The sequence below is a fragment of the Eschrichtius robustus genome, chromosome 12, assembly GCF_028021215.1.
Source record: "Eschrichtius robustus isolate mEscRob2 chromosome 12, mEscRob2.pri, whole genome shotgun sequence".
NCBI lineage: Eukaryota > Metazoa > Chordata > Mammalia > Artiodactyla > Eschrichtiidae > Eschrichtius > Eschrichtius robustus.
The window spans coordinates 42,595,375-42,610,936 of record NC_090835.1 but is presented as its reverse complement, the minus strand read 5'-3'; the positions used below and the strand labels follow the sequence as shown (position 1 = coordinate 42,610,936).

Here is a 15,562-nt window from a genome sequence, read left to right as displayed (position 1 = left end):
AGTACCTCTTGGGTTGTTTGTCTTTTTCATATTGTTCTTACTGTTCATATAGTTCTTTTTTTTTTTTTGGGTCTCAGTTGCTGTGCACAGGCTTTCTCTAGTTGAGGTGAGCAGGGGCTACTCTTCATTGCTGTGTGAGGGCTTCTCATTGTAGTGGCTTCTCTTGCTGCAGAGCACGGGCTCTAGGCTCACGGGCTTCAGTGGTTGCAGCACAGGCCTCAGTAGTTGTGGCGCACGGGCTGTAGGGCGTGTGGGCGCTAGGGCACGTGGGCTTCAGAAGTTGTGGCTCGTGGGCTTAGTTGTTCTGCGGCATGTGGGATCTTCCCGGACCCGGGATCGAACCCGTGTCCCCTGCACTGGCAGGTGGATTCTTAACCACTGCGCCACCAGGGAAATCCCTCATATAGTTCTTTATATAGTCTGGATTATTGATTCTTTGTTAGTTAAATACAATGCAAATGTCTTCTCCCAGTCTGTGGTTTGTCCTTGTATTTTGTGAGCCTGCCAGACCGCAGATTGTAATTTGGGTTTGAGAATGGACAAGAATGATGATTTGGAAAGTTCAAGATTGCTTTTACTTTGGTTTCCTCCTATAGCAGCAAATAAGTTGTGCAAAGGAGAGAAATGAGACAAGAGTGTAAGCAGATCATTGGGGTCCCCCACGTTCTTGTTGTAGTCAGTGGAGATGTGCCTGAGGCCATGATCATCACAGTTCTCTTGGGGAAACCTAAAGTCACAAAGTTGGCCAGGCCTTGGGCATACAAGTAAATTACATGTGGACTTGGCAAGTGGAGAGGGAGGTGGTTTGGGGATGATGAGTTGATCAGGAATCTGTGACTTTAGTCAGTGGCAGTGGCCTCCCACCCGCCTCCTGCCTCATAGATTTGTTGCAAGGTTCATGTGCAATGATCAATGAGAAAACTCATTAAAAACCGTAATGCAATTTTCCAGTGTAACCCAATTAATAATAGCAGGAATACGGTAGTCCTGAGGTTTGGATGTTTAAGCAGGAGCCACTTGAAGCCAGAGATAAATTATTCTCTTTCAGGAGTCAGTAAAGACCACAGTGCCGATCGGTTTCTTCTTAAACTCATACAATGTCTGATGACATATTTAAAGTTTAGCACCATATGGTGATTTTGTTGTGTTTTCATATGTTGTATGCACAGATGGTTAGAAAATAAAATTACCCACCTCCCACCTCGGCTGGTCTCCTCAGCACCTTCTGGGCCAGAAGCGGGGCAGTTAAAGCATCAAGCTGCCAAGTCCCCCCTCACAGAGTTGGACCTTGAGTAATTTGTCTCAGGCAAAACGCCTCAGGGCACTGCCCAAGTAGTGTTTTCCGCCTGGGCCTTTTTGCTATTCCCTGTGGAGGAGGAAGGAAATTGAGGCTATGTGTCTGGCACCCGCATGATCATAATGCAATTACCCACAAATATCAGGAAGTGAGGGGAGTTCTTAGCAAGTGAACCATAATATACGTTTCATCAGCTTTCAGTTGGCCAGTCAGTCAACAAGTGTTTATGAAGCGCCCAGAGAATGCATCGCATGGCATTTAGTTTTCAGATTTTCTAATCTCTGGGGCATCTGAAAGTAGAGAGTAGATTTCCAGGGCTTATCCTCTCAGATGTAATTTGAAAGGGACAATGAGTTGCTAGTCCAGTATTTTGATTGGAAACTGCCTGATTTATCTGCCTCACATCCCCAGAGGTCTTCTGTTTTGGGTCTAGTTACTGTCATTTGGATTCTTTACCCTGAAGTATTCGCTTCATTTTGATCCCCAACCTGTAATAATAGTGAGTTATTAAACTTGCTAAACAAAATTAAATGTTGTGTTTCTCATTTCTTGGAAATAAAGTGTTGAATCTACTCCGCAGAAACCACGACACTCTCTGAAAATAGCAATTTTTTTCAGAAGCAGTAACCATGGTTGCTCTTAATTAGAAGCTGAATTGGTTTCAAATATAAAGTTTTGTTTTCTGATGAAAGGGAGAGAAAGCTGGTCATTCCTGGGGAATTGGTACTTCCCTCTTTGGGAGGGCAGACAATCAGCTGCCCCAGCTCCCTTCCCTTCTTAACCTCCAAAGTCTTCTTAACTCTCCTTCATCTTCCTTCCCGTGCTGGAGGAAGAACTGTACTTTTGCCTGTTCGTTTCTTCCTTCTTAAAAAAGGTATTTTTAACTTATACTGAAAATTCCATATTCTCCCCTTTAAAAAGGAGAGATACAACATAGATAAGGCTGCAGTCCCCTTTGACTGCCCACTCCCCCCAGGCCCTTCTGGACAGTGATCCCTATCATTTTCTAGGGTATATCCCTCCAGAGCCTCATCTGTACATTGTCACATGTAACTGTGTTCTCCTGTATCCCTTCTCGTCTGCTTGCCATCCATCCTGCCTGCCAACCCTGAGATGCCCATAGCTCTGCCCAAATGGAGGCAAGAGGTCCTGTTGGGTAAGCCATGGTCATGTGACTGGGTCCACACCAGAGGCTGGCCTAGCTTGAGCTTCTAGGTCTCGCTTCCTGGCCAGCTCTGTCTAACTTGACAGGGCTCTGATCCCTGTGTTTGCCCCTCATCAGTAGCTGGCCCTCACGCGCCTTTGATATCTCGAGTCATGGTAAATTTTGCAGTCCTGTAGTGTTCCTTTGCTGGTCTTTGACTAGTTTGCTGTCAGATGGATCTCCTGCTTTGCTTTGTATGGTGGAAGGGCAGAACTCTGCAGGCCACATTTCCCAAGCTCTGGTGTCAGCTGGCGTCTGGCTGGTTTTGGACAGGAAGAATTCTGGCAAGACTGTAGGGGAGGAGGAAGGAAGAAGCCAAGGAATTTCTCTCTCTCTGCCCTGGTTAGTATCTCCTTCATTAATCCAGTTCCATTTGGCCAGACCTGCCTCTTTCAGCTTCTGCAACTGATCTCAGCCTTTGGGTTCAGTTATCTCTGCTTCCTCCCTTTGTTCCTTCAGTCTAGAAGTGGGGGCAGTGTCCCACTCGTCCTAATTTCTGGGTTGTTTCCCTGTCCTCTTGGCTTCTCACTCAATTTAAAATACTTAGAGCATTTGTTAGAAGAACAGCTGGAAATGATGGTTTTTTACACCCTGGAAGTTTATTTTATGATTTCCAAGTTATAGCTGCCAGGACTACTTGATTCCCTTTCTGCTGAAAGCACTCATCCAAGAAGAGGTTAACACCTAGGGGACTGAGAGGGCTCAGGTGGCCCTAAAATATAAATCCAGATGTTGGTGGGCGGGTTGTTGTTGTTGTTGTTATTTTTAGGAATAATTGTCTAGTTGGCATATGTGAACTGTAGGTTTAGTTGCTTGTGGAACTATGGAAGGATTAAACCAAGTTATGGTGATAGAAAAGAAAGAATAGGAATTTCAGAAGCCAAAAGGAGAGTTTAGAGTTCCTCCAGTGAATGTTTTCGATACTCTTGCCCATAGAGAAATCACAGACAAGAAAGTGGGCATTATATATCCAGAATGGGGGTATTTGATCTGGATGATGTAGAACAGTGGTCCCCAACCTTTTTGGCACCAGGGACCGGTTTTGTGGAAGACCAATTTTTCCACGGACCGCGGGTTGTGGGGGGATAGTTTCGGGATGATTCAAGCACATTACTTTGTTGTGCACTTTATTTCAATTATTATTACATTGTAATATATAATGAAATAATTATACAACTCACCATAATGCAGAATCAGTGGGAGCCCTGAGCTTGTTTTCACTTGCCACTCACTGATAGGGTTTTGATATGAGTCTGCAAGCAATTGATTTATTATGGTCCCCGTGCAGTCAAATCTCTCTGCTAATGATAATCTGTATTTGCACCCACTCCCCAGCGCTAGCATCACTGCCTCATCTCCACCTCAGATCATCAGGCATTAAATTCTCATAAGGAGAGCGCAACCTAGATCCCTCGCATGCACAGTTCACAGTAGGGTTCGCGCTCCGATGAGAATCTAATGCCGCCGCTGATCTGACAGGTGGCGGAGCTCAGGCAGTAATGCGAGTGAAGGGGAGCGGCTGTAAATACAGATGAAGCTTCGCTCGCTCGCCCGCCTGCCCACCGCTCACCTCCTGCTGTCCGGCCCAGTTCCTAACAGGCCATGGACCTGTACCAGTCCATGGCCTGGGGGTTGGGGACCCCTGATGTAGAAGAGACCAAGAGGTGAACGAGGTGGGCAAAGGCAATACTGACATGGTGTCTTTTAAATAAATAGGCCATAACAATTTGACCAGCAAATAGAATCTGCTGCCCAGGGGAAAGGGACAGGCTTTGGTATTTTGTAATCTTGTTATAGGTCTTTACTTTGTTCCTTCTGGACAGTAGTGAGTCATCTTATGGCACAAGAGTGAGTTCTGCCCTTGGTCACGGGATGTCTGGGAAACCCAAGGTGTAGAATTCATTGGACCATTTCCTGTTCCGTAGAAACTTGGTTCACAGGGACATTGACTCCAGTGGTCCAGCCCATGGTGGAAAGAACTATCCTGACTCCCCACAGTCTGTATTCCAGGGCAGACATTTGTTTTTTGTTAATTTCTGGTAAGACTGTGAAATATTAAGGAGCTTTAAGATTTTTCTAACTTTCTTTTCTTATTGGATCTTTATTGGAGTATAATTGCTTCACAATACTGTGTTTTCTGTTGCACAACAAAGCGACTCAGCCATATGCATACACATGTCCCCGTATCCCCTCCCTCTTGAGCCTCCCTCCCATCCTTCCTATCCCACGCCTCTAGGTCATCGCAAAGCACCGAGCCAGTCTCCCTGTGCTATGCTGCTGTTTCCCACCAGCCAACTATTTTACATTCGGTAGTGTATATATGTCGATGCTACTCTCACTTTGCCCCAGCTTTGCCCTCCCACCCCATGTCCTCAAGTCCATTTTCTATGTCTACTTCTTTATTCCTGCCCTGCAGCTAGGTTCATCAGTACTATTTTTTTTTTCTTAGATTCCATATATATGTGTTAGCATACGGTATTTGTTTTTCTCTTTCTGACTTACTTCACTCTGTATGACAGTCTCTAGGTCCATCCACCTCACTACAAATAACTCAATTTCATTTCTTTTTATGGCTGAATAATATTCCATTGTATATATGTGCCACATCTTCTTTATCTATTCATCTGTTGATGGACATTTAGGTTGCTTCCATGTCCTGGCTATTGTAAATAGTGCTGCAGTGAACATTGCAGTACATGTTTCTTTTTGAATTATGGTTTTCTCAGGGTATATGCCCAGTAGTAGGATTGTGAGTCATATGGTAGTGCTATTTTTAGTTTTTTAAGGAAACTTCATACTGTTTTCCATAGTGGTATATCAATTTACATTCTCACCAACAGTGCAGGAGGGTTCCCTTTTCACCACACCTTTTCCAGCATTTATTGTTTCTAACTTTTTTGATAATGGCCATTCTGACCGGCGTGAGGTGATACCTCATTGTAGTTTTGATTTGCATTTCTCTAATAATTAGTGATGTTGAGCATCTTTTCATGTGCCTCTTAGCCATCTGTATATCTTCCTTAGTGATATCTATTTAGGTCTTCCGCCCATTTTTTAACTGGATTGTTTGTTTTTTTGATATTGAGCTCCATGAGCTGTTTGTATATTTTGGAGATTAATCCTTTATCTGTTGTTTCATTTGCAAATATTTTCTCCCATTCTGAGGGTGGTCTTTTTGTCTTGTTTATGGTTTCCTTTGCTGTGCAAAAGCTTTTAAGTTTAATTAAGTCCCATTTGTTTATTTTTGTTTTATTTCCATTACTCTAGGAGGTGGGTCAAAGAAGATCTTGGTGTGGTTTATGTCAAAAAGTGTTTTTCCTATGTTTTCCTCTAAGAGTTTTATAGTGTCTGGTCTTACATTTAGGTCTTTAATCCATTTGGAGTTTGTTTTTGTGTATGGTGTTAGGTAGTGTTCTAATTTCATTCTTTTACATGTAGCTGTCCAGTTTTTCCAGCACCACTTATTGAAGATGCTGTCTTTTCTCCATTGTATGTTCTTGCCTCCTTTGTCGTAAATTAGATGCCCATATGTGCGTGGGTTTATCTCTGGGCATTCTATCCTGTACCATTGATCTATATTTCTGTTTTTCTGCCAGTACCATACTGTCTTGATTACTGTAGCTTTGTAGTATAGTTTGGAGTCTGGGAGCTTGATTCCTCCAACTCCGTTTTTTGTTCTCAAGATTGCTTTGGCTATTCAGGGTCTTTTCTGTTTCCATATGAATTATAAGATATTTTGTTCTAATTCTGTGAAGAATGAATGCCATTGCTAGTTTGATAGGGATTGCATTGACTCTGTAGATTGCTTTGGGTAGTATAGTCATTTTCACAATATTAATTCTTCCAATCCAAGAACATGATATATTTCTCCAGCTGTATGTCATCTTTGATTTCTTTCATCAGTGTTTTATAGTTTTCTGAGTACAAGTCTTTTGCCTCCTTAGGCAGGTTTATTCCTGGGTATTTTATTGTTTTTCTGGCAGTGGTAAATGGGAGTGTTTCCTTAATTTCTCTTTCAAATTTTTCATCTTTAGTGTATAGGAATGCAAGAGATTTCTGTGCATTAATTTTGCATCCTGCAACTTTACCAAATTCATTGATTAGCTCTAGTAGTTTTCTGGTGGCATCTTTAGGATTCTGTATGTATAGTATCATGTCATCTGCAAACAGTGACAGTTTTACTTCTTCTTTTCCAATTTGTATTCCTTTTCTTCTCTGATTGCCATGGCTAGGACTTCCAAAACTATGTTGAGTAATAGTGGTGAGAGTGGACATCCTTGTCTTGTTCCTGATCTTAGAGGAAATGCTTTCAGTTTTTGACCATTGAGAATGATCTTTGCTGTGGGTTTGTCGTATATGGCCTTTATTATGTTGAGGTAGGTTCCCTCTATGCCCACTTTCTGGAGAGTTTTTATCATAAATGGGTGCTGAATTTTGTCCACAGCTTTTTCTGCATCTGTTGAGGTGATCATATGGTTTTTATTCTTCAGTTTGTTAATATGGTGTATCACATTGATTGATTTGCGTATACTGAAGAATCCTTGCATCCCTGGGATAAATCCCACTTGATCTTGGTGTATGATCCTTTTAATGTGTTGTTGGATTCTGTTTGCTAGTGTTTTGTTGAGGATTTTTGCGTCTATATTCATCGGTGATATTGGTCTGTAATTTTCTTTTTTTGTAGTATCTTTGTCTGGTCTTGGTATCAGGGTGATGGTTGCCTCATAGAATGAGTTTGGGAGTGTTCCTTCCTCTGCAATTTTTTGGAAGAGTTTGAGAAGGATGGGTGTTAGCTCTTCTCTAAATGTTTGATAGAATTCACCTGTGAAGCCATCTGGTCCTGGACTTTTGTTTGTTGGAAGATTTTTAATCACAGTTTCAATTTCATTACTTGTGATTGGTCTGTTCACATTTTCCATTTCTTCCTGGTTCAGTCTTGGAAGGTTATACCTTTCTAAAGCTTTGTCCATTTCTTCCACGTTGTCCATTTTATTGGCATAGAGTTGCTTGTAGTAATCTCTTAGGATGCTTTGTATTTCTGCGGTGTCTGTTGTAACTTCTCCATTTTCATTTTAATTTTATTGATTTGTGTCCTCTCCCTCTTTTTCTTGATGAGTCTGGCTAATTGTTTATCAATTTTGTTTATCTTCTCAAAGAACCAGCTTTTAGTTTTATTGATCTTTGCTATTGTTTTCTTTGTTTCTATTTCATTTATTTCTGCTCTGACCTTTATGATTTCTTTCCTTCTGCTAACTTTGAGTTTGGTTTGCTCTTCTTTCTCTAGTTCCTTTAGGTGTAAGGTTAGATTGTTTATTTGAGATTTTTCTTGTTTCTTGAGGTAGGCTTGTATAGCTATAACCTTCCCTCTTAGAACTGCTTTTGCTGCATCCCATAGGTTTTGGATCGTCATGTTTTCATTGTCATTTGTCTCTAGGTATTTTTTGACTTCCTCTTTGATTTCTTCAGTGATCTCTTGGTTATTTAGTAACGTATTGTTTAGCCTACACGTGTTTGTGTTTTTTACGTTTTTTTCCCTGTAACTGATTTCTAATCTCATAGTGTTGTGGTCAGAAAAGATGCTTGATATGATTTCAATTCTCTTAAATTTACCGAGGCTTGATTTGTGACCCAAGATGTGATCTATCCTGGAGAATGTTCCGTGCGCACTTGAGAAGAAAGTGTAATCTGTTGTTTTTGGATGGAATGTCCTATAAATATCAATTAAATCTATCTGGCCTATTGTGTCATTTAAAGCTTCTTTTTCCTTATTAATTTTCTGTTTGGATGATCTGTCCATTGGTGTAAGTGAGGTGTTAAAGTCCCCCACTATTACTGTGTTACTGTCGATTTCCTCTTTTATAGCTGTTAGCAGTTGCCTTATGTATTGAGGTGCTCCTATATTGGGTGCATATATATTTATAATTGTTATATCTTCTTCTTGGATTGATCCCTTGATCATTGTGTAGTGTCCTTCCTTGTCTCTTGTAACATTCTTCATTTGAAAGTCTATTTTATCTGATATGAGTATTGCTACTCCAGCTTTATTTTGATTTCCATTTGCATGGAATATCTTTTTCCATCCCCTCACTTTCAATCTGTATGTGTCCCTAGGTCTGAAGTGGGCCTCTTGTAAACAGCATACATATGGGTTTTGTTTTTGTATCCATTCAGCAAGCATGTGTCTTTTGGTTGGAGCATTTAATCTATTCACGTTTTCGGTAATTATGGATACGTATGTTCCTATGACTGTTTTCTTAGTTGTTTTGGGTTTGTTTTTGTAGGTCCTTTTCTTCTCTTGTGTTTCCCACTTAGAGAAGTTTCTTTAGCATTTGTTGTAAAGCTAGTTTGGTGGTGCTGAATTCTCTTAGCTTTTGCTTGTCTGAAAAGCTTTTGACTTCGGCATCGAATCTGAATGAGATCCTTGCTGGGTAGAGTAATCTTGGTTGTAGGTTGTTCCCTTTCATCACTTTAAGTATATCCTGCCACTCCCTTCTGGCCAGCAGAGCTTCCGCTGAAAATCAGCTGATAACCTTATGGGGATTACTTTGTATGTTATTTTTTGTTTTTCCCTTGCTGCTTTTAATATTTTTTCTTTGAATTTAATTTTTGTTAGTTTGATTAATATGTGTCTTGGTGTGTTTTTCCTAGGGTTTATCCTGTATGGAGCTCTCTGTGCTTCCTGGACTTGGGTGACTATTTCCTTTCCCATGTTAGGGAAGTTTTCAACTATAATCTCTTCAAATATTTTCTCAGACCCTTTCTTTTTCTCTTCTTCTTCTGGGACCCCTATAATTCGAATGTTGGTGTGTTTAGTGTTGTCCCAGAGGTCTCTGAGATTGTCTTCAAGTCTTTTCATTCTTTTTTCTTTATTCTGCTGTTACTTCCACCATTTTGTCTTCCAGCTCACTTATTTATTCTGCTTCAGTTATTCTGTTATTGATTCCGTCTAGTGTATTTTTCATTTCAGTTATTGTGTTGTTCATCTCTGTTTGTCTGTTCTTTAGTTCTTCTAGATCTTTGTTAAACATTTCTTGTGTTTTCTCAGTCAGTGCCTCCATTCTATTTCCGAGATTCTGGATCATCTTTACTATCATTACTCTGAATTCTTTTTCAGGTAGATTGCCGATTTCCTCTTCATTTATTTGGTCTTGTAGGTTTTTACCTTGCTCCTTCATCTGTGACATATTTTTTTGCTATCTAATTTTTTTTTGTTTTTTTTTTTTATGAGTGGATTGTGTTCCTGTCTTACTGGTTGTTTGGCCTGAGGCTTCCAACACTGGAGTTTGTAGGCTATTGGGTAGAGCTGGGTCTTGGTGCTGAGATGAGGAACTCCGTGAGACCTCCCTTGGATGAATATTCCCTGGTGTCTGAGGTTCTCTGTTAGTCCAGTGGTTCAGACTTGGACCTCCCACCACAGGAGCTTCGGCCTGACCCCAGGCTCATGAACTAAGATCCCGCAAGCCGCCTGGGGTGGCAAAAATAAATAAATAAAAAGAAAAAAAAAGCAATAACAAAGTAAAAAATAAAATTAGACTAGGAAACTAACAGATATGTTAGGAAGAATATAAAAATAAAATTATAGATGAATCAACAACTGGAAGGTACATCAGTACCACAATAGTAAAAAAAAGTGGAGGAGGGAAAAGAAAAATAAAGTGGGGGCGGGGAAGGCCTCGGCTGTGGAGGGCGGGGCCTAAGCAAGGGCAAGGTTTGGGTAGTGGGCAGGGCCAACGCTCTGGACCCATGGAGCTGGGAAAGGCCCTGGGGCCTGTTGGGGGTGGGGCTTAGGCTCAAGGAACAGAAGGGACCCAGGTTTGCCCCCCACCTCTGGTGTCAGAGGGTAGGGGACCTCACCTGGGAGCCCAGCAGGCTTCCTGGGCTCGAGTGGGTGGGGCAAATGCCCTCTTCTCCTCTCCTCTGGTCTGGGAGGGCCCCTCCCGCCTGCCTCTACTGATCTCCCTGGCCTCCCTCCTATGCCCCCAAGGACCGACGCAGCCTGGAAGGGGGTTTGGAGGGCGGTTACTGGCTTGGGAGCTCAGCAGGGTCCCCTTGCCCGAGTGGGTGGGGCAATTGCCCTCCGCTCCTCTCCCGCTCCTCCTGGGTGGCTCCTCCCACCTGCCTCTCCTGATCTCCCCGGCCTCCCTCCTATGCCCCCAGCACTCACACAGCCTGAATGGGGCTTTGGAGGGTGGGTACCGGCTTGGGAACTCAGCAGGCTCCCCTGCCCGAGTGGGCCAGGCAATCACCCTCCGCTCCTCTCCCACTCTTCCCGGAGAGTCCCTCCTGCCTGCCTCTCCTGATCTCCCCGGCCTCAGGGGCATCAATCCTGTCTGACCTCCACTTCTCCGCCCTCAGCCCCCCTACGTCCTACTGGTTCACTTTGGGGTTCCTCCCGTCTCCTTGGGCATCAGAGTCCCCCACCAGCGGCGGGCAGGTGCCCTAGTTGTGGGGAGACGCTAACTCTGCATCTTCCCACACCGCCCTCTTGACTCCTCCTTCCCTAACTATATTTTCATAGACAGCTTGGGGTAACATGTGAACTAAGAATATCTTTTCATGTTAATTTCATCTGAAAACAAAAATAGAAATGAATAAGTATATTACATAAATCCAGACTGATTTTTTGACTGTCTCTGTATTGACTTTATTTAAAAACATGGATGGTAACCTAACAGAATGTTAATAGGCAGAAACATTGAACTGGTGCCATTTTGGCAGTTCCAATGAAGAAACCAAGTGGTAATTAAGTTTTCCCCTTTCTTGTGGAACATGGTTATACAACAGTTACATTATTCTGCCAGCGAAGTAGCCCTAGGAGAATTAAAGCATCACTGGAAGCTGTACTGTAGTGTTGTCCATGGAAGTATTTCAGAACTTTCTACTAATCAAGCACAAATCCCCAACATGGGATTATTATTATTATTATTTTTAGCTCTTGAAAATTAAAAAGAAAAAGAAAAATCTGTGAAGGAAATGTTTTTCATCTATGGGTTAAGCAGTACTCAAGAGAAAGCTGTATCCTAAAGGGTGAGTGTTTTAGTCAGGATTCTTGGCTACCAGGGACTGAAACCCAGCTCAGACCAGTTTAAGCAAAAAAGGAGGTTTTGTGTGTTTTTACAAATCCTGGTGTAACTCACAGAACCAAAGGAAATGTTGTAGGAATGGGGCCCACTGGGAATTGGGCCCACGTCCTTGGAGCACATCAGTATCCCTAGTCTCTGCCTCCCATTTCTGCATCTGTCCACATGCCAGCTGTATTTTCTTAGACATCTCCATCAGGTGCTCCCTCTGTGGCCAGAGGGGTGGGTTTTGTGATTCGCCGTCCGCAGCAGGACCATGTGAAGTAGGGGGAGGAGCATTTTCCCAGAAGAAGGGGAGGGTGCTGTTTGGAAAGATGAAACACTTTGGGTAGGACACATTTAGCAAGAGGAAAAGAGACCTCAGGTCTGAAAGATCAACTGGATTGGGTTATGTTTTGACAACTTCCTAAAACTACATAGACTAGATATTCCTAGGGAATGTTAGAATCTTTTTAAAAGACGTGTACACACACACACACACACACGTACTTACATATTTTGTACACATGTCCATGATATGTTAAATGAAAAAAAACAGGTCATAAAATAGTGTATGACAGGTTCTATTTCCATAAAAACAAACCAGCCAGCTCCTGTATATGTATATATATGTTTGTGTATCTGTGTTTGAGTGAGGAGAAAGGTGTGGAAGGATACACTTGCTTGTTGGTTACACCAAGGAGTTGAGAATAGGAGTCGGGGCTGGGGGAGATGATCAGCTTTGCCTTTATATATCATGTATTGTGTCATTTCACTTATTAAAATAAGCTTGTATTATGCTCGTAATTTGAGAAACAACCAATTAAGGAAAAAGAAGAGGAGGCTATTCCGGCTGACCTCAGGAGCGTGGATGCAAGGATTGAATGTGATAGCTTGGGAGTCATGTCTTTTTTTTTTTTGGCCGTGCCGCATGGCTTGCGGGATCTTAGTTCCCTGACCGCGGATTGAATCCGGGCTCTCGGCAGTGAGAGCACGGAGTCCTAACCACTGGACTGCGAGGGAATTCCCCGGGAGTCATGTTATCTTAGGCTGGCAGGCCAGGGCATTCCACTCTTCCCAGATTCCCAGGACTGGGAAGCACGGCAGAGGATGTGGCAAACCAGACTGGAGCAGCAGCAAACTGGAAAGATCCACAGCACTGTTGTTCACCAAGTCTGTATCCCGTACAGAAAGCAGACCTGAGTGGATCAGACCTACCACCTCCCCTGACATGGCAAAATCTACTGGGCAGGGCCCTTCCTACCCAGCACACAGATGGCTGCTTCTGCTCATGGACTACCCCTGCTCCAGTCAGCCATGGCAAGAACAGCTGGGCTGCTTTCGAACGAAGCACCTGATGTGAGCCACTTAGTTATGCGCAAAAGAAGAACTGATGGGCCCCTTCCGTGGAAAAGAAGGCCAAACGGCTGGCCCTTTGAGCCTCATGGTCTGTTCGGTTTGGTTAAGAACTTCCAATGCCTGGCACCAACCTGCTACAGAGGCTCTTATCATAAGTAACACACCCTTAGGAATGTACATGGATGAGGATGTGTGTGAGGTCAAGGGGTCTCCCTGCCTGTTGTCACAGAGCCACCATAATGAATGTGGCCAAAGAGACACGGGCTGAGGTCCTGACGAGGGAATTGGTGATGTGCAATGTTGTGAGGTGCTGAAGATCAAGCAGACGACAGCAGCTGCCACTGCAGCCAGCCCTGCCATTTACTGGGTGCCTGTACTGTGCTGGGTGCACCACATACATCTTAGTGTGTAATTCTCAACGATTTGGGTGGCTGCTTTCAGTCAGAGTTGATAGTTGGGACTCAGTGTAAGTGACGTGCCTCAGGTCCCACTGCCAGTAAATGGCAGGTTTGGGTTAGGACATTTCCCCCCAAACCACACAGCCTCCCGAGGAGCGAGCCTTTGTTGCATTTCCCACTCACTAGCCAAAGGAGTTAGAGCAGCTCTGATTTTAGATGCATGGTCTTCATTCTTGAGATGGAATTGTTCCATCAGAACTAAAACCTAATTAAAAAATAATAATGTGCAGAATGGAAGGACGATGTAAGGCAAGTGGCTTCTGCCACTGGGAGGGCCGTGCCTGTTCTCTTACTGCCACCTGCTAAGAGGGACTAGGGAGAGAACGGATCTGGGCACTGGGATTCGAGTGTGAATCCAGTTTGGGACACTAAATTGTAGGTGCTTATGGACTTGAGGCAGAGGTGGCCATGGGTGATACTCATTTGCATCTCAGAGAGTCTGAACAACACAGAAAGATGGAAGAAAACTCTAGGTGCACAATGAAAAAAAAAACACACAGAAATAATATGATCCCAATTGTTAAAAATTGGATGTAAATTTACCAAATAACATTTATGTATGGCTACATGGTAGAATTAAGGGTATTTTATTTTCTTCTGAATATTTTTCTCTATGTACCAAAGCTATTTGTAGTGAACATGCATTATTTCAATAATCAGGGGAAAAAGTTATTTATAAAAGAAAATGAGACCTGTTTCTTTAGTGGAAAATGTTCCATCATGATATGGGCGGGTGATGAGGTAGTGCCAATAAGTGTGTCTGAGTGTCCATCACTATCCAAGATGTATGTGAACAGAAGCTCAGGTTCTCTGCATGATTACAAACAAACAAACACACAAACAAACAAACCCAGCTTGTGGCAGTTGACAGATCAGGAGCTTGATAGGAAGTAAGAAGGCCAGCTGTAAAGGGCTGTTTTCTAGAAATACTGGAGCCTCCTCAAGCCATCCTCATCCACAGGCAACCTTCAGAAATATGGCTCTGGGAGAAGCTGTGTTTATGGCTTTGTGGCTGAAAATCAGCATTAGAGAAGGGTAGGAGTCTGAGTTTTCAAAGCAGGTGTCCTTCCTGGCAGTGGGTAGAGAGCCCGGCCTTCTGAGTCTGTCCCTTGATGCCACAGCTTGTGTTTCAAGCCATTGTTCCCATTCATGGCATGTAAGTTAGGTTGAGAGAACTTGCTATTGAAGCTGCCAGCTGAGCTGTGACTGGTCATCCATTTGCAGAAATGAGAGCCTATCCTGGTCTGAAGTAATTGCTTCTGGTGTGACCTAGCTAGGCTGCTTACTCTTGTTGGTCCATCGTTGCTTGGACTGTCAAATAAAGGAGTGGGGATGGAGGATATATTTCAAAAGCTTCTTCGAGCTCTGAGATCTTAGGATCCTCTGTTGTTTGGAAAATGGAAATATCTTACAGGAGGTGATTCAAAGTGGCTTATTGTACACTTGAAAAGTGGCTAGTGTGACTGAGGAACTGAATTTTAAATTTTAATTAATTTTAATTAATTTAAGTTTAAATTTATATAACCACATGTGGCTAGGGGCTACCCTATTGGACAGCACAACTCCTTAATTGGAAAATCTAGCATGAGGTGAGCATTTTGAATGCCTATATATATTTTTATATATACCTATTTTTGGAATTGAAAGAAACTTTTTATAATTTCAGAAAAACCCTTTGGGTTCATTACACACAATACAGACAAGAAGAAGAAGAAAGTAAAAAATAGTCACGAAAATACCTACTCAGAGATAACTGCTATTGGCACCTTGGTGTATAACCTTCTAAATTCTCTTCTGTGCTTACGTCTTAGGTAGCCAGCTGGCTTTCAAAAGCATAGTTTGAAATCATCCAGGAAAGGGATAAGACGTGTTAGAAGGAGAGAATGCCTGCTTATTTCCCAGAAGAGAATACTGATAAAGATTTTAGCAATCTGCCACGGCTGATGTTTCTTTTCTGGGTGCTAGGTTATCAATCCCATGGGATGGGATGCATTTGGATTACCTGCCGAAAATGCTGCGATCGAGAGGAATCTACATCCAGAAAGTTGGACACAGAGGTATGTGTTTACAGGCATATTCAAGCATTTGTATACAGAACCCTTAAACAATTTTTTTAAACCTGTGCACAAGAAATAGAAAGTAAAGCAAACAAAACATTGCAGTCTGCCAAGCAATAAACAGGATT

The 15,562-nt window shown here is 42.7% G+C and overlaps 1 protein-coding gene across 1 annotated transcript in view; it reads left to right on the top strand.

Annotated features, from left to right (window-relative positions):
• The window catches only part of LARS2 (leucyl-tRNA synthetase 2, mitochondrial), a 156,368-nt gene that overhangs the window by 15,518 nt on the left and 125,288 nt on the right, over positions 1-15,562 (top strand). Inside the window, exon 4 of the mRNA XM_068558880.1 lies at positions 15,343-15,434. Within this exon, the coding sequence (XP_068414981.1) occupies positions 15,343-15,434 (92 nt within the window). The remainder of the gene's footprint in view (positions 1-15,342; positions 15,435-15,562) is intronic.